The sequence below is a fragment of the Pristiophorus japonicus genome, chromosome 3 (genome assembly GCF_044704955.1).
Source record: "Pristiophorus japonicus isolate sPriJap1 chromosome 3, sPriJap1.hap1, whole genome shotgun sequence".
In the NCBI taxonomy this organism is placed as follows: domain Eukaryota; kingdom Metazoa; phylum Chordata; class Chondrichthyes; family Pristiophoridae; genus Pristiophorus; species Pristiophorus japonicus.
The window spans coordinates 105,464,115-105,483,914 of record NC_091979.1 but is presented as its reverse complement, the minus strand read 5'-3'; the positions used below and the strand labels follow the sequence as shown (position 1 = coordinate 105,483,914).

At 43.9% G+C, this 19,800-nt stretch overlaps 1 protein-coding gene across 4 annotated transcripts in view; it reads left to right on the top strand.

Moving 5' to 3' along the window:
- Positions 1-19,800, top strand: part of mylka (myosin, light chain kinase a) — a 579,206-nt gene that overhangs the window by 505,895 nt on the left and 53,511 nt on the right. For all 4 annotated transcript variants that reach the window (XM_070875645.1, XM_070875646.1, XM_070875644.1 and 1 more), the window contains 5 exons: positions 10,627-10,926; positions 11,503-11,535; positions 11,631-11,721; positions 11,843-12,046; positions 17,246-17,463. In XM_070875645.1, coding sequence (XP_070731746.1) covers positions 10,627-10,926; positions 11,503-11,535; positions 11,631-11,721; positions 11,843-12,046; positions 17,246-17,463 — 846 coding nt within the window. The remainder of the gene's footprint in view (positions 1-10,626; positions 10,927-11,502; positions 11,536-11,630; positions 11,722-11,842; positions 12,047-17,245; positions 17,464-19,800) is intronic.

Genomic DNA, 19,800 nt, shown 5'->3' with positions numbered 1-19,800 from the left:
ACCCGACTCCCGCTCCAGGACTGGATCCGGCCTGACCTCCCTCCCTCCCCCCCTCCCTCCCTCCCTCTCTCTCTCTCTCTCTCTCTCTCTCCCTCCCTCCCTCCGCCCCCCCCGGACCGAACCCAACCTCCCCGACCCGAACCGAACCTCCCCGACCCGACCCAACCCAACGCCACCTACCTGTAAATCTGGTGCTGGGGACGGGCCCTGCCCGAAGTCTCGGGCCGGCCCGTTCAGCCTTCGGTCCCGAAAGGCCTGCCTGAAGCACTTTCACACAGGTAGGAAGATGATTTATTTAATCTTTTCTTTGCTTATAAATGTTTATTCAGGTTGGATTTATTTGTATAATATTTGTATAAGTATAAATAAGGATTTATTATAGAATTTAATGAGTTCCCTTCCCCCCCGCTCCCCCTCTACCTCGTTCTGGACGCCTAATTTGTAACCTGCGCCTAATTTTTTTAATGTGTAGAACAGGTTTTTTCAGTTCTACAAAAATCTTCACTTGCTCCATTCTACTTTAGTTTGGAGTACGTTTTCACTGTGGAAACTTTCAAATCAGGCGTCAGTGGCTGGACACGCCCCCTTTTGAAGAAAAAATTCTGTTCCAAAGTAGAACTGTTCTACCTGACTAGAACTGCAGGAAAAAAAATGTGGAGAATTGCGATTTCTAAGATAGTCCGTTCTCCACCAGTTGCTCCTAAAAATCAGGCGCAAATCATGTGGAAACTTGGGCCCATAATTCCTACAATGGTGGATCCATTGAATGCTTTAAAAAAAGAAATGAAAGTTCAATTATCAAGTCATTGTTAAATTCAATGACAAATGATAAATTAGATTTATCTATATGCTCTCACACCATTGACAATTTATAGCTATAATACCAAACGAGTACGTGGCTAAGAAATTGGAGAGGAAATGACAATCTGCTGATTACACAGTAAAATGCTTCACTGCCTTCACCATAATGTTCATGAGTGGTAAGGATTCCATTTCCAACAGATTCCAAGCTCAAATTTGCTTTTCAAGCTCCATAATTCAGCCAGAAATGAAATCTGCTATTTTGAGTTGTGTTCCAAAATACACCACTACCGTAAGGTCTCTTTCCCCCCTTCTCTCCAGATAACCATGTCCTGTACAAAGAGACCTATAATACAAAGCCATATACTACAGTACTTTGCCCATACTGGGTAGAATACAGGGCATCAAATATATATTCTGGCTGGAATTGGATATCATTTTAATACCAGCTCCAATAAACTGGCAAACAAAGCAGACATGAAATTAGGTTCGGTAACATTGTTTGGACGTTATAGGTGCTAATCGGGGACCAAAATGACGTCCGCTGCACGCGCACACAATTTTACCGTGAATCGCGCCGGTCGACATATTAGAGAAGGTGTTAGCATGCGTGCAGCTAATATCCACCGGAAGTATGCAGAGCAGGCAGTTCATGACGTCAATAAGCATGCAATGCTGAATTGACGCCAGCGCTGCCATTTCGAGCTCCAGCCGGCGTCCTCTCTTAACCTCACACAGCTGAACACATGTTAAGCAGCATGAAGGTCCCATCCCTCCCACCAGGGCTATTTAAAGGGATTATCAGCTAATTACAGGTTAGTTGCTGGTTGATTTCTTCTGGCTGTTGATAGAGTTGTACAAGCGTTTGATGCTTTCCATAGTTGTTTCAAATTGCAAAAGTCTACAGGGAGTGGTCTGGCAGGCGCTAAAGGATTTTTGCTGACTTCAAGGCTTCTGCCCAAACCAGTTGCTTCCAGACAATGGTGGCCTAGTAGGGCTTTCTCTTGACATTGAGCATGACTGGGATAATGATCAAAGGCCACGCAGCACAGGACAGGCTGCTGGAAGAGTGAGGAGAGGGAGGGGGAGAAGGGCTCTCAGCAGGAGGCCATATCTGCAGAGGATATTTAAGGAGCAGATCTGTTGGAGAACAGATTGCAGGTGTGCTGTGATGCCCCTTTGAACACTGGTATCCAGAGCCATGATGGCAGCAGTCTGAGCTTCCACTGCAGCACTCAGACATTGGGTGGATGCTGATTGTGCTGCAATGGAAGCTGAGACATTGGCCATCAGACACTGCATCATGGTTGGGTCCACAAGTGTGTTAATGGAGTTGGCCACCACTTCCATGTTACAAGGGATGGGCTCCAAACTATGTGCAAAGCCCTGTGCCGCATTGGTGCTGGACTCCTCCATGCTCCTTGACATTGCATGCAGGCTTTCTGACAGGCCTGCCAATGCACCAAGCATTTCATTGTGCATGCCCATCCGCCTTCTTCTGTAGGCTGCCCCATCAAAGTCCTCATCTGAGTCCTCTGCAGCAGAAGTTTTGGCGAGTTGGCACCTGCACTATCCTTGCCCCTTGCCCTAGCAGCATGCAATCGTGCCCGATGTCTCATCATGTGAAGATTCCACCTCTATGCTATCCTCTAAGATACGTGTCGTGTCAGTATCTGAGCTGGTGTCTGCGAATATGAAGTGACTGTGTGTCTTCATCATTATTGCCTTCCTCCACTGCCTGGCCAGGTTGCAGTATCTGAAAGGTAAATGGCACAAGGGTAAGGTTGTGGTGAGGGATGCATGCTTACATCATCTGCAGCTTGTAAGTCAGAAGAGCTTGTGGGATGACAGAGAAGTGGGATGTGTGAAGGAAGATTAGGTATGAGGATTCCATCATCTTCAATAGTTTCAGCCCTGTTGCTGGCCACGGCCACAGCAATGGCCATTCCACGGGAGTTTGGACGTGCAGGTGCACCTCGCCCCCTTCGGTTAGGTCCTGCTGCCTCTGGTTGTGCGCTACCTTGTCCTGCAATAAAGAGGGAAGTGTGTCAGTGTCATGAAATCTGTTTGGGTGATATGGCTGTCATGGTTGAATAGCTGGCAGAGTGTGCAAGGTGTGAGGTGTGAGTGTGAGGCTTGCAGCAGTGCTAAGTGTGTGAGTGAGGTGGGGCATATGATTGTTAGGTATGAGTCCTGATTGATAGAGATTGTTGGTAGGTAACTGATGAGGTTGTGGTCCATTGAGCAATGGCTGAGGCTAGTGGTGCAGTTGGTGAGATGTGGCATTTGAAGATACATTCACTGACCTTGACCACTCGTGTGAGGTCATTGAACTTCCTGCAGCACTGCATCCAAGTCCTTGGGGCATTGACCTCCATGGCTATCTGATCCCACTGCCTTTTGACTGTGTCTGGAGGACCTCCTGGTCCCCTGTGAATACAGGACATCTCTCCTTCTTTCCACCTCCTCCACCAAGACTTCCAATACAGCATTGGAAAACTTTGGAGCCCACTCTCTCCCATGTTGTTCCATTCTTCACTGTATCCCAGGTCAGATTCACTTCTTCCACGACTCTCGGCACCTGCTCCAGCCACAATGCACCTCCCCTTTAAGAGATGCAGGCAAACTCTAAACAGTGGATGCTAGCTTTAAGTAGTGCTGGGAAGTTACAATTTTGGGCCCCCTGCTGATGCATGCAGCCAATGAACAGCACGGTTAGCGCTGGCTACACGCAGAAATCATGCTAATGAGCAGACAGCACAAAGGTGGTGTGCTGCCTGCATTTCAAACAACGAGCGTGGGTTAATTGCGCATTGCGATCCCCGCGCCCATTTTCGAGCGCTATCCAATTTAGCCCCCCGTGGCTTTTAACAACAAAACTTAGGTGCCACTGATCCAGACATTGAGGCAGTCTTCCATTTGTCTCCTACCATTACAAGTCGCTGGAGAAATACCACCAACGATGTCTCCGCAAGATCCTACAAATCCCCAGGGAGGACAGATGCAACAACGTTAGCGTCCTCGTCCAGGTCAACATCCCCAGCATTGAAGCACTGACCACACTTGATCAGCTCCGCTGGGCAGGCCACATTGTTTGCATGCCAGACACGAGACTCCCAAAGTAAGCGCTCTACTCGGAACTCCTTCATGGAAAACGAGCCAAAGGTGGACAGAGGATATGTTACAAGGACACCCTCAAAGCCTCCCTGATAAAGTGCAACATCCCCACTGACACCTGGGAATCCCTGGCCAAAGACAGCCCTAAGTGGAGGAAGTGCATCCGGGAGGGCACTAATCACCTCGAGCTGCACTCACACAGCAGTGTGTCAGCGTTGTCACTCACATCAGCGCTTTTTCAGGCAAATCTTTCAGATATCAGCCCCTCACGTAAGAGTGGGATTTAACAAATGCCAGCCACACTGCTGCCGTTCGTTCCGGTTAGTTCCACTTTTGTGTGCAAAGTGGTTAAATTGACGGTGGGCGATCTCATGGCCGCTAGTTGGGTAAATATGCTCTTTACGACAAAATAAAGTGGGCGGGCGTTGATATTAAATCTCGGCGTTGAATCCGTGCGGAAAGTAACACTGGCCGATATTATGGGCATTGAATTCGACCATTCTGCTGATTCCGCCGCAAAAAAGTGGGCGGCGGTAATATCTTTTCTAATGCTCGGCGATAAGTCTCCTAAAAAAGCCCGGCAGTTTCCATTTTGTGCCAGAATGGGTGATATATGGGCGTTATGCGTCATTTCAGCGGTAAAATGGGCGTTAAGCGGGCATTAAGCATACAAAAAAAGTGGAGGTTCTAGCCACATAATCTTTGAAATAATAGAATAATTCTTGCCTTTGTGCGATAGTGTAAGATGAGTAATAGCGAGTCAGCAGCTCGTTTTACATCTCTCCCAACCCATTTTACACTATCGCACTAAGTCAAGATCTGCACCACTTTGTGCAATGCATTGGAGATCCACTCGCTGATAACTTATTTTTTTTAGGAGATTGGAAAATGATTTTGTTAGTGCAGACATGAACAGCATTGTGCAAATATGGTAAAATAACAAACTAATCATTTTACCAGAATGGCAATATCTATTTAAAATGTCATTGTGCTATTTCTTGATTTCTAATTGGTGTATTGATTTGATGTGAGTAGGCCTGCATAATTTGTCACAGTCATGGAAAAATCCTCTGATCCCTTTTAATGTGTTACCCTTAGCAAAGACCCCATGATCCCTGCAATTTATTCTTTGGTGCTTTTAGTGAACTTTCAGGGTTGGACATGATTTTGTAATGGGTCCCATGATACAATAGCCCCAGTTAATATTTTTCATGTACTACATGGAAATGGCATTTTGGAGATACGAGAAGGAACCAAATCAAGTGTTTCCTGGGGTTAGTCAAATATCTGGAATATCAGTGCTAATTTAATGGGAAAAGAGTAATGGTATATGTTGATATGATTATGAATGGCTTGAAATAAATTATACTACAGGTAATTACAAGAGCCTGTGGGCTGGATTTTTCTTTTAAATCGCCCCCGCCCTATCCTCAGCGGTGTTCCGGCGGTTGCGTCTTTTTCAACCACCGGAATGCCACTGGTGCGCGCTCCCGCGGTTTTCAGGTGCTCCATGTCGCTGGCGGCAAAGTGGTGCGGGAGCGAAGTGCAGCGGGCGGTGTGCGGCAGAGGAGGCCTAGCGACTCGGGAATCTTCGGCTCCCGAGGTGGGGGAGAGAGACTGGGGGGTGAGAGAGACTGGGGGGAGGAGAGACTGGGGGGAGGAGAGACTGGGGGGTGAGAGAGACTGGGGGGGGCGGTGTGAGAGAGACTGGGGGGGGCGGTGTGAGAGAGACTGGGGGGGCGGGGGTGAGAGAGACTGGGGGAAGAGAGACTGGGGGGAAGAGAGTCCGGGGGAGGAGAGACTGGGGGGTGAGAGAGACTGGGGGGGGGAGGTGAGAGAGACTGGGGGAAGAGAGACTGGGGGGAGGAGAGTCTGGGGAGAAGAGATTAGGGGGAGAGACGGGGGTAGGGTGAGAGAGACTGGGGGAGGTGAGAGAGACTGGGGGGCGGTGAGAGAGACTGGGGGATGAGAGACTGGGGGGTGAGTGAGACTAATGTGAGTGAGACTAGTGAGTGAGATAGACTAATGGAGTAAATAAGGCTTTATTAGACCATTTATATTGTTGCCAAATACTAGAAAATACTACAATCCATTTAAAAATACATCAAACTGTGGAGAACTATAAAGATCTGTGTAATATCAAACAAACCTGTCAGATCTGTGTCCATGCCGCCTACTTAAGATCCACTTACGATCCAGTAAGACCTGCTTTTTCAGGGCGGTATTAAGGTCCAGTGGTAAACGGATCTTAATGCTGAAACTTCCATTTTGGGTGGTATTTGAGCGTAATATATGGGCGGACAGTATGGAATACCGCCCGGCGGTAATGACTGTGTAAATGAGCGATTTGAGAGGAAACTTCTATTTCTGGACGGTAGCTGGGCGGTAAATAGGCGATTTGAGAGGAAACTCTAGCCCAGTATCTTCTAAATTGGAGTGCATGCTAGAGATAATTAACTCTTTCATGACTCACGGATTTATAGACGAGTTAGATCATTTGTTTTATTAAATCAATTTTTTCTGTATAATGTTGACAATGGAATGTAGTCTTAACTGCTTTGTGGTGAATAGTAATTTGGGCTGTTTTTGAATAATACTGTTTAAACCCTTGTTTAACAAATTCAGTTTTTTTTCCGGGTTTATGCTGCCATCATGTGCAAGTAAAGTATAATTTAGCACATGGGTTTGATGAACAATGTTAAAAATGCACGATCCCTTAGAAATGGCCTTTTCAGGCTGCATTCTATAAACATCAAAATAAATTTATATCTGCAGACTTAATAATGTGTTCATATGGAAAGTTATTTTGTAATGAAAACTAATACTGAAGTATTTCCTTTGTGGTTTTTAAAATTTTTCATCTGGGAAGTTACCAGAAAAACAAATCTTAATTACGTTTTGGGGAAACCGAGTAATCTTCAAATAATTTATTCTGTGGTTTCATTTCCAAAAGAGTAAAATTATCCAATGCAGGATCCAAGTAAATATTTGTTCTATTATTAATTTCAATTTTCACACCACAGTGAAACAATAAAATGTCAAGAGCTAGAAATGTAGAAAGCCTTTTCTCGAGAGCGCCAATACTTGGCACATATACATATATGGGCCCAAGATTCCCTAGGAGTTGCTCCTTTTTTTTTGGAGCAACTTGATTTTTCTGGACTATCTTTTTAGTTGCAGTTCTGGCCATTTAATTTGCGCCAGTGTAAGTGAGTCCGTTAGTTTTTTTTTAGTTCTGATTTTTTTTCAAAAGGGGGCATTCCCAGCCACTTACCCCTGTTTTAGCACAAAAAGTAATAAGCAATTAATTAGAAACATAGAAACATAGAAACATAGAAAATAGGTGCAGGAGCAGGCCATTCAGCCCTTCTAGCCTGCACCGCCATTCAATGAGTTCATGGCTGAACATGAAACTTCAGTACCCCCTTCCTGCTTTCTCGCCATAACCCTTGATCCCCCGAGTAGTAAGGACTTCATCTAACTCCCTTTTGAATATATTTAGTGAATTGGCCTCAACTACTTTCTGTGGTAGAGAATTCCACAGGTTCACCACTCTCTGGGTGAAGAAGTTTCTCCTCATCTCGGTCCTAAATGGCTTACCCCTTATCCTCAGACTGTGACCCCTGGTTCTGGACTTCCCCAACATTGGGAACATTCTTTCTGCATCTAACCTGTCTAAACCCGTCAGAATTTTAAACGTTTCTATGAGGTCCCCTCTCATTCTTCTGAACTCCAGTGAATACAAGCCCAATTGATCCAATCTTTCTTGATAGGTCAGTCCCGCCATCCCGGGAATCAGTCTGGTGAACCTTCGCTGCACTCCCTCAATAGCAAGAATGTCCTTCCTCAAGTTAGGAGACCAAAACTGTACACAATACTCCAGGTGTGGCCTCACCAAGGCCCTGTACAACTGTAGCAACACCTCCCTGCCCCTGTATTCAAATCCCCTCGCTATGAAGGCCAACATGCCATTTGCTTTCTTAACCGCCTGCTGTACCTGCATGCCAACCTTCAATGACTGATGTACCATGACACCCAGGTCTCGTTGCACCTTCCCTTTTCCTAATCTGTCACCATTCAGATAATAGTCTGTCTCTCTGTTTTTACCACCAAAGTGGATAACCTCACAAATAAAGTAGAAGGAACCCTGCATCTAAAGCACCAAGACCAAAGTAATAACCAAGACCAAAGTAATAAGCAATCAAGAAAAAAAAAGAAAAAAACAGAAGGAACCCTGCATCGAAAGCACCAAAATCAATCAGTAAATAACAAATAAAAAATAGAAGTCCTATCTTAGGGAACACAGCGGGCTGCCGATGAGAGAGCCCATTCGGTCAGGGCTAGGGACGGCGTGCTTCGGGCCACACCTACACAGCCTGCAGCGCGCGTTTGCAGAAATGGCCTGCCAGGAGCTACTGCACATGCACGCAGACTCTAGCGCTCATGTGCAGAGGTCCCGGCACTGTTTTCAGCGCCGGGACCTGGCTCCGCCCCCAATTCATTGGGCCACGCTGCGCCACAACTGAGGAGAGGCTGGGGAGAGACCAGAATACGGATGCCTTTTTTCGGCGCGCTTGAAGGCGGACAAAAGTGGCGCACCTTGGGTGAGGGCGCCAGAAAAATAGGTTAGGGAAACTCTAGCCCTATGTTACTTAATGTTGAGCTAGTAATGGAATACACGCAGATCAAATAGGAATGATTTTAGTCAACTGCAAATAGTTAGCATCACCTTGCCACCATTCCCCTCCAAAAAATGAAAGATTACTCAAATTTAGATAAAGTCACAATCTAGCTTTAAATCCTTATTTTTTTTTCTTTGAAATGCCTTTCCAGATTAATCTTCCATCACAGTGCCATAATAACAGCTAGTTCATCAATTTGTTCACCAGGTAAAGCTCACATGGTGCCATGCAGTACAAAACACACTCGTTCAGATTATAATCTGATGGTATATATATAACATCAAGAATATTTTAAGTACAATGATACCACTCTCACCTCAATACAAAGTTCTACACTATTATATGGACTCAGAAGTGCCTTGGGATGTTTTACTATGTTAAAGATGCTCTATAAATGCAAATTGTTGTTGTCATTGGGGTATATTTTCATCTGGGCCCATTTTCACACCCAGACTCGCCGCTGCAGAGGAATTGAGTGCCTTAAAACAGACGCCTGACGATTTCTAAAAATTGGTCCTCAATCCTCATCTGCATATTCAGGGCGAGTCGCTGGCGCTCGCCGCACCTTCATAGACAGCTTGCCCAAGGGAAGATTTCAACTTTAGGTGGCCTGTCATGCTGGAAGCGGCACTCAGATATGTCCTGAAAAGCAGGGGGTGGGGGCGAAGAATAGTGGGATGGGGGCCGATCAAAGCCGTCAGGTGTACTGCGGAGCCAGGAGGAGCACTCCTGCTCCTCTTGGTTCCAAATTAAAAGTTTAAAAAACCGTATTCACCATTTCAGTAGCTGCCACAGGCTAGGCTGCATCCACATCCAGAAAACCCAGGCAGAGAGGCCTGAGGCCAGTTTCTGGAATGGGTATAAACAGGCGTTAAGATTTATTAACATTTGGAAGGGGCCTAATGTCTGATTTAGGCACCTACCCCAAGCTCCTGAAAGATGGCCCGATGCAATTTCAAGCATCCTTGGGGCACTGGACATTATGCCTTGAGATTGGACCTTTTGCATCTATTTTACGCCTGTGGAACAGCTGCGAATTTTTATCCATCCGTCATCTAAGTGGTGTAAATGTGAAGCAAACTGAACTTCTCTTTAACAATTAATCAACAGTCTGATAGTTCCATTTTAAGAGCTTTTAACTTAATTAACCTTTCCTCAAGAATAGCGTGAGCATTGCTTAACAGATGCTCAGCACTGATCTACCATCTTAACCTTAACAAAAGAACAAACCCATTTAGATTTTGGTTACAAGAGTATTTATCAATAAGTTATTTTACATGCCTATTTTTGGCAAACATACCCTTTTAAAATTCTTTCATCGAGAACTCAGGACTTTCTCTTCACATATCTTGTAAGAGTATCTTTATTGGAAGTTAACTGCAGTCAGACAGAAAATACTAGGAATACCAGCAGGTCTGTCAGCTTTTTAAAAGAAAAGTTAACGTTTCATGTATAGAACAGTATATTCAGCAATTACAGCTTGTGTTCTTTTTAGCTGTTTTAGTAATGACTGGAGAAGACATTTTAGCTTAAGGTTTGAGTCTTGTTTCCCATATTGTTTGTCTTGAAGATTTTTTTTTTGAACACCCTTTGAAAAAAATAGGAATAAAGCCAAGCTATCAAAATATTCCATATGCAGCCTGCCAGAATGACATATCTGTGTGCTGTAGAATGCTGTAGAATTGATCTGGATTTACATTATAGGACTCCGATTTGCATGTTACAAATGGCCTCCCGCCTGAAAGAGGCAAGCGCTCATCCTCGGACACTAGCGGCCAGAGCCCCAGCATAAAAGGGTGTTAGGTGATCCAGTACCATTTTTGGGCCACAAACGCCCCGTTTATGGGATCCTCAAATTTGGCCCTCCTGTGTCTCTTTAATCTGTAAAATGAATATCTAGACGAGGTATATGAGAAAAACCATTAACAGTAAATGAAGCAGCTGGAATGCATAGAAAACTCTTTGATTTTCTTCCATTTACATTTTATAAAATCTTGCTGTTGACTTTTCCTTTTTCTATACACAGACAGACCCGAACCACCTGCTGGAAAACCATGCTCTTCTGATATCCGTAGTTCCACCCTGACTCTGTCATGGTACGGTCCCACGTATGATGGTGGGAGTGTTGTTCAATCCTACAATGTGGAAACTTGGAATTCAGTGGAGACACAATGGACAGATCTGACCACCTGTCGCAGCACCTCCTGCAGTGTGTGTGATCTAAATCCTGACAAAGAGTACAAATTCCGTGTCCGAGCTGTTAATGTTTATGGGATCAGTGAGCCAAGTCAGGAATCTGATTTGGTCAGAGTGGGAGACAAAGAAGGTTAGCTCTACCTAAAGGAAATAAAATGAACTGCACAAAGCTTTCTCTCTTAAGTGGTACATACCTGACAGTCATTTTAAATGTTTTAAAGATTTTTCACTATCACCCTTTGTTCAGCCCTGTTAAATAGTGTTGCTTCCACTTGGATTTCTTTTATATTATGTTGGTTTCCAAATGCTTTGCTGTGCTGATAAATACTGTGCACAATCAAATTCTGAGACTTTTTCTGCATAAAAGGAAATCTTGTTTCTTATCTCACAAAAATGTAAGCTCTTAATTTAAATCATGTGCTGCTACTCATGATCGTATCAGTACATTGAAGTTGACAGCTATAAAGTAGCCAGAGTACCATTTGAAGTTTAAACTGTGGGCTGAAACTAATGGGTTTATACAAATTTGAAGGTATTCCTGTTAATATTCATATATGCTTTTAGCACCATTTTATAAAATGCTTAAATAGAATTTTTATGGATTTATTAGCTGCCAGTTGTTTATACTTTTAAATATGCTTCTTAAACATTTCTTAGACATCGTTTTATTGTATTCTGGTCTAACTTTGTTTTATTTAATTTTAAGAACGCAAAGATGAAGCTGATCTGTCTGATGATGGTAAATATTTTTTTATTTCTGCTTAATTGCCAAACAATCACAAATATGGATAAAATCTGCGTTATATTTTATAATAAAATATAATTACCTTTCAGATGAAAAAGGTGGTGAGCCAGACTATCGTGATGTAAAAATCACAACTGAGAAAGTCTCAGAATATTATGAAATACTGGAAAAAATAGGAACGTGAGTGCCACTATTAATATTACAATAGTACCCATTACCGGATTTCACATCATCTTTATCTATAATATATTCCATTATACAGCTCAAATATGTATGAAAATTGTTGTGGTCTTGTCTACAGGGGAAAATTTGGACAGGTTTTCAAACTTGTTGAAAAGAAAACTAGAAAAGTTTGGGCAGGAAAGTTTTTCAAAGCCTTTTCTGCGAAGGACAAGGAAAATGTGAGGCAAGAAATCAGTATTATGAATTGTCTGCACCATCCAAAGCTTGTTCAATGTGTTGATGCCTTTGAATCAAGGTCAGACATCGTCATGGTCCTGGAAATGTGAGTAATAACTAATTCCTTTACTTGATTGTTAATTCTGGGCATGATGATAAAAATGATCAATAAGAGATTGTTTGATTGATTTAAAGAGTACACATTAAAGGAATTAGGTGCTAGTGCACAGTCTCCCAACATAAACAATTAAATCCTTTAAAAAGGGACTAGGTAAATCTCTGGTTTAGCATGGGATTAATAATGACGGCCAAATGTTGTCTGGGAGGGTATAAGTTCACACTGATGGAGTAGTGGCTGTTCTTCTGAGATTGGGAGTAATGCAGATTGTTGAGCCTTGGATTTAACCTTGGGCGAGAATTGGGGGTGTGGGCAGCAATCCACCTAGCACCCCCAGCATGTGTGGCCCGGCCGATTTTAACTCCCAGCAGCAGTTAAAACAGTGATAAACTGTCTCCTGCCTGAAGTTGATGGGAATGACATCACCATTGGCGGGCACATGGATGCCAGTACTGGGAGGGAGAGGTGGGCAGGTTCAAGGATTCCTCATGAGGCTCAGAGGAGCACTTGTGCCCCTCCTAACCCACAAGATATCCTCACATAAAGTAACAAAATACTCACCTTGGTCTCTTCCGGCCACTCTGCTACTTCTTGGCAGTTTTGCTAAGGTCCCACATGGCAGACTAGTCACAAATGTAAAAGCCCACGAGATCCAGGGCAAAGTGGCAAGTTGGATCCAAAATTGGCTCAGAGGCAGAAAGCAAAGGGTAATGGTTGATAGGTGTTTTGTGTCTGGAAGGCTGTATCCAGTGGGGTGCCGCAGGGCTCAGTGGTGGGCCCCTTGCTTTTTGTGGCATATATCAATGACTTGGACTTGAATGTTGGGGGTATAATTAAGAAGTTTGCAGATGACACGAAAATAGGTCGTGTGGTTTGTAACGAAGAAGAAAGCTGCGGACTGCAAGAAGATATCAATGTACTCGTCAGGTGGGCAGAATAGTGGCAAATGGAATTGAATCCAGAGAAGTGTGAGGTAATGCATTTGGGGAAGTCTAACAAGGCAAGGGAATACACATTAAATGGTATGACACTGAAAAGTGACCTTGGTGTGCATGTCCACAGAACCCTAAAGGTAGCAGGCCAGGTAGATAAGGTGGTTAAGAAGGCATATGGAATACTTGCCTTTATTAGTCAAGGCAAGAAATACAAGAGCAAGGAGGTTATGCTTGAACTGTATAAAACACTGGTTAGGTCGCAGCTGGAGTACTGCGTGCAGTTCTGGTCACCACATTACAGAAAAGATGTGATTACACTGGAGAGGGAGCAGAGGTAATTTACAAGAATATTGCCTGGACTGGAGAATTTTGGCTATGAGGAAAGATTGGAGATGCTGGGTCTGTTTTCTTTGGAACAGAGGAGGCTGAGGGGAGACCTGATTGAGGTGTATAAAATTATGAGGGGCCTGGATAGAGTGGATAGGAAGGACCTTTTTCCCTTGGCAGAGGGATCAACAAGCAGGGGACATAAATTTAAAGTAATTGGGGGCAGGTATAGAGACGATATGAGAGGAAATGTCTTTACCCAGAGAGTAGTGGGGACCTGGAACTCACTGCCTGAAAGGGTGGTAGAGGCAGAAACCCTCACCACATTTAAAAAATACATGGATGTGCACTTAAAGTGCCGTAACCTCCAGGGCTACGGACCAAGAGCAGGAAAGTGGGATTAGGCTGGATAGCTCTTGGTCAGCCGGCGCAGACACGATGGGCCGAAATGGCCTCCTTCTGTACTGTAAATTTCTATGATTCTATGACTTTGGCTCGCTTCGGGCCTCCCAATTTCTGGAGTTAAAATCACGCTGCAGCACCGATAACATCATTGGGCCACACGTGTAGAATGTTAAATGCCTTCAGACATTTTACTACATTAAAGATTCTATAAAAATGTAACTTGGTGTTGTTGTTAAGTATCCCCCGGGGCAGGAGGACCTCCCACACCTGAATTCTGCCTTGCTAAAATTGCGGGTGGCAGGAATGCATCGGGAACGCAGCGCAACCCCCATCGGCATTTTAACGACCTTCCCCCCCCCCATGTTCATGCCGTGGGGACTGGCTTAGAATTGGGACTTTGGGTTATGAATACAGAGAAGTTTACTTTGTATCTCATTGTGCTATGTCAGAACTGTGAGTACGTAATCCTGACAAAGGATGAACAAAGTAGGAAAATGTTCCATTTACCAGCAATGGTGAGTCCAAAACAAGCCTCCAAAAAGATAAAATTTTGAGAGAGTAAAAATTAAAAACAGCATTCATGTAATGAGATTTTTGGGGCAGTAGAGCTGAATTGCACACAGTAATAAAGCAGTACTTCTCATCGTTGGAAGTTAAGCTCAAAATTAATTTCGACAGAAAGGATGAAAGTTTTTGACAGCGTTAAGGGTCATGAGCAAAATATGTTTGGCTGGTCTCAGTCTGGTGTGGAATAAAATAAATCTATTATATGAAGCCATCCCAATTTTGGCACTAATTTGGCAGCCATGCTCTGAGGTTGTGAAGTCACAGTTTCAAAATGGAATGATCCTCTGGGGATGGCATTTACATCTTCTGCCAGGATAATGGAAGGTTAGCTCTACATTGTATCTGAACCGTGCCATATCTAACAAAGGAATGCTTGATGCAACACTAGTTGCGAATGCAAAAAAAATGTTCCATTACCTAATGCTCGCATCTATCATCTACAATACTCACTATGTATAAGAAATATACGATGCTTCAAAAACTAAGTTGCCATTGAATTACTTTCCTTTTAATGAAGGAAAGTGAAACACCTCCTTTAGAATGTACAATAGCAACTTTTACTTTCAGTTGTTTTAACTTAATTGACAAAGTATCTAACCAATTTCCTTTTTTCCTACTTTTTCCTTGAGTAGATCTCTAATCGCTGGTTTGTGCCAGCCTGAGGCATGAGCCAAATTTGGCTTCAGGCCTCATTGAAATGCCTCGAGCGAGTTGCTATGATTCCATCATAGAACAGCTGAGAGGGGAAAGAGAATAGGTCTCCATAAGGCAAAAGGAACAAATATATTAATTATTATTTTCTTCAGATGCAAAAGTTGGATGGTATTTTACAGAGAATGTACTCCTCTTAAACTTTACATCCCCTTAAATGATACAACCAGAAACCTCTACCTAAAACTCAAATGATTGAATAGTTCTTAGTAACCAAATGTAGAACAATTATTGAACTGCTAAATTTCAGTTCATTATATGTAATATAATGAGGGCTGGTGGCACTGTACCCCTGAGTTTCTTGCATTTACACAGTGCACTGGGCTAAGGTAGATTGAGAATTAGTATGGACAGGATCATTCGAAACTGGCAGAAGTGAGGGATTTCCAGGTGTGAAGAGTTTCAGTAGCAATTTATGCAGCTAGGGACGCCTTTTTGCAGCGATTGTTTTTTCATATTCTGCCTACCTAGACCTGGACTTGTTTCTCACTGCTTCTGGCAGTGTGAGGCCAGTGGGAGATTTTCAACCCCACCTCCATTCACGGAAAGGGCTTCTCAGGAGCAGGTATGACATTCCCTATGAGTGTGCTTCACCAAGGAGACAATAGGGGAGCTCTGTCACCTACTGCATGAGGAGCTGCAGCCATAGTCATCTGACCACACTCTGTGGCAATGAGTGCCAGTGCAAACTACCTCCACATTGCACAAGTGACTGTTTTGGTAGGTTTCCTGCCACAAACGTGCAGCTCTCTATTTCTCCTGTGTTCTATTTCATGCAGCAGGTTTTGCAAGTCAGAATCTGTGAAATTGTGTCATCTTCTTCTCTGCCTTTGTGCCATGTCCTAGTCTCTTCTTTGCCTGCCTGTCAAGCTCTCCTGTATTAGTGATTCTTGTAAAGTGGCAGAAAAACAGTCGTGAGACATCCAATCTAGCTAGCTGACAGTCAACTCACTGAGACAAGCATTGTGCTTTAGTAACTTCCCCCCGCAGAATGCTGGTGCACTCATCAGCTAGACCTAGCTGCACTCTAATTTCCATTCACCCAAACGCCTGTTTCCTATTTTACATGGATATGCACATGGACTAATAATCCGGAGACGTGAATTCAAATCCCACCACGGCAGTTGGGGAATTTTAAATTCAGTTAATTAAATAAATCTGGAATTTTTTTAAAAGCTAATATTAGTAATGGTGACCATGAAACTACTGGATTGTCGTAAAAACCCAACTGGTTCACTAATGTCCTTTAGGGAAGGAAACCAGCCATCCTTATCCGGTCTGGCCTATATGTGAGTCCAGATCCACAGCAATGTGGTTGACTCTTAACTGCCCTCTGAAATGGCCGAGTGAGCCACTCAGTTGTATCAAACTACGACAAAGTCAGCAGAGTGGCTGTACCATCATCACACGGACTGCAGCGGTTCAATAAGGAGGGTCACCACCACCTTCTCGAGGGCAATTAGGGATGGGAAATAAATGCCAGCCTTGCCAGCGATGCCCACATCCCGTGAATGAATAAATAAATAAAAAACATGAGGTGACCCACAAAATTCTGGTGTAAATACCTCTCCAGACCATCAGCAGGCACAACTCATTTTCTATTGGTGTAAGAGCAGTACAATTTACCACGAGGAATTTATAGGTCCTAGCCCAGCTCTCTGCCAGTGCAATTCTATTCATAAACATTGTGATATTTGACTTTGGGATGTAAATGCGCAGAATATGACATTGAATGGATCAAATACAGGTGGGACAGAAGGGTGGCTTGGGCTACTGGCCCAGTTTTCCTCCCTCCAGGCTTCCATTAGCATCTCCCTGCTGTGTCTTCACTGTGTGGGCAAACACAAGCTGCTTTTTTCACTGCGCGAATGCTGTCAATATATGGGTTTCTCTCAGTCAGTGGTGCACCGAGAAATAAACTCATCGATCTTTCCCAATTCAAGATCAACAGAGACCCAAAATTTGCTCTGTGGAAGTGCCCAGTACACACACAAGTCCCCATTTTAGTCTAACCAGCCCAGCAGGAACAAGACACGTTCAGGTTAGATGGTTGTTTTACATCCTGCCCGCTTTTACGCTCCATTGAAGTCAATGGACCCGAATCCCAACAAAATGTAAGAATGCCTAACATTACAAACTCATACCTTACTAATTAATAGATGAATATTCAGTGAGTTAAACTACTATGTTTCTCCTCATTGCTTCTTCAATTATTCACACAATATAATTTCTTGTCTCACAGTGTTTCAGGAGGGGAGCTGTTTGAGAGAATAATCGATGAGGATTTTGAGTTGACTGAGAGGGAATGCATCCAATACATGCAACAAATTAATGAAGGGGTGCAGTTCATCCACAAACAGGAAATTGTACATCTCGACTTAAAGCCAGAAAACATCATGTGTGTCAACAAAACAGGAGCAAGGATAAAGCTTATTGATTTCGGACTTGCGCGAAGATTAGGTAATAATTCAACTAGAATATCAGCTTTAATAACTTTGTCAAATTCTACATTGCTGTTTGGTATGAATCTGTGCATGAGTTATCCCACTGAATGTTGGTAAGCCTGAGAGATATCAGGTCCGTTATCTTGGACTCATGTAGCTGAAATATTTAATAAGAACATAAGAAATAGGAGCAGGAGTAGGCCATATGGCCTCTCGAGCCTGCTCCGCCATTCAGTACGATCATGGCTGATCCGATCATGGACTCAGGTCCACTTCCCTGCCCACTCCCCATAACCCCTTAATCCTTTATCGGTTCAGAAACTGTCTGTCTCTGTTTTAAATTTATTCAATGTCCCAGCTTCCACAGCTCTCTGAGGCAGCGAATTCCACAGATTTACAACCCTCTGAGAGAAGAAATTCCTCCTCATCTCAGTTTTAAATGGGCGACCCCTTATTCTAGGATTATGCCCCCTAGTTCTAGTCTCCCCTATCAGTGGAAACATCCTCTCTAAAACCACCTTGTCAAGCCCCCTCATAATCTTATACGTTTCGATAAGATCACCTCTCATTCTTCTGAATTCCAATGAGTAGAGGCCCAACCTATTCAACCTTTCCTCATAAGTCAACCCCCTCATCTCCGGAATCAACCTAGTGAATCTCTGAACTGCCTGCAACGCAAGTATATCCTTTCATAAATATGGAAACCAAAACTGTAAATAGTATTCCAGGTGTGGCCTCACCAATAACCTGTATAACTGTAGCAAGACTTCCCTGCTTTTATACTTCATCCCCTTTGCAATAAAGGCCAAGATTCAATTGGCCTTCCTGATCACTTGCTGTACCTGCATACTAACCTTTTGTGTTTCATGCACAAGTACCCCCAGGTCTCGCTGTACTGCAGCACTTTGCAATTTTTCTCCATTTAAATAATAACTTGCTCTTTGATTTTTTTCTGCCAAAGTGCATGACCTCACACTTTCCAACATTATACTCCATCTGCCACTAACTTAGCCTGTCTATGTCCTTTTGCAGATTTTTTGTGTCTTCCTCACACATTGCTTTTCCTCCCATCTTTGTATCGATAGCAAACTTGGCAATGTTACACTCGGTCCTTTCTTCCAAGTCGTTAATATAGATTGTAAATAGTTGGGGTCCCAGCACTGATCTCTGCGGCACCCCACTAGTTACTGATTGCCAACCCGAGAATGAAACATTTATCCCGACTCTCTGTTTTCTGTTAGTTAGCCAATCCTCTCTCCATGCCATAGTGACTCACAATAACTCTTTTAATACACTAATAATGTATTTAACTCCCAGCCACTGTCAATTCAGAATTTAGTCAACGACAAAGAAAGTGCCATGTTGCAGAAGTCGAAGGATTATCGAACTCCCCTGCCCTGGGGCTTATCCCACTCCTCTGCCCTGGGGCTTAACCCACTCCCCTCGGGCTTCTCTCACTCCCCTATCCTGGACTTCTCCCACTCGACTGCCTTGGTGCTTATCCCACTCCCCTGCCTTGGGGCTTCTATCACTCCGCTACCATAATTTTGGCGGAAACAGTGTTAGAGTGCATAAATGGGCTACTCACTGAACTTCCGCTGAAGTTACGGTGGCGAAGAAAGAGAAACCCCGAAGGACTTCCTGGCAGTTAAGTGAAATAAAAAATTTAAGGATGATAAATCCAGCAGCTTGGGCGATTTGAGCCGGAAGGCAATAGTAAAAGGGAGGGGATGTGCCCAACAAGTGATTGGTAGCAGGCTGCAGTATTTTTGTGGGGCCAGAAGGAGCATTCCCCCAATGATTCCCCCAAAACAAGTTTCAGATTGTCTTGGGAGGGACCACTGGTTAGGCCACTCACTGCCTGGTACAGATGAACAGACCATGCACAGCACACAATCTGCCCATTTGTACCTGAAATTTGCAATTGGGGTCCTACAAATGGGTAGCACCCCGATTTGAATATGTAAGCAGCCCCCTGCCTATAGCACCAGCTGCAATTCAAAGGGACCCTCACCGGGATGGGATAGATGGGGGACGGGGTTGCTTTACAGTTTAAGTGCACAACGGGCAGGCGGTGGACCCCCGTTGTTAGTGCCGTCAGGCCCAGACACGGGTCTCATTTGGATGCTACCTATGCCAGATCAGTGTATTGAGCCTTTTGGGGGAGTGTGGCTGCAGAAAATTGACGTTGCCAGCTGACACTCAGAGGGGACTCGCACCTGCAGGCAACAAGCAAGAGTTTTTATGTGGGCTTAGGAGGTGCATTCTTGTATAAAACAGGACTGCTTTTTTTTCCGGACCACCATCCAGTGGCCCCTTTAAAGATGCTGAATACCCGTATCAATGGGCAGAG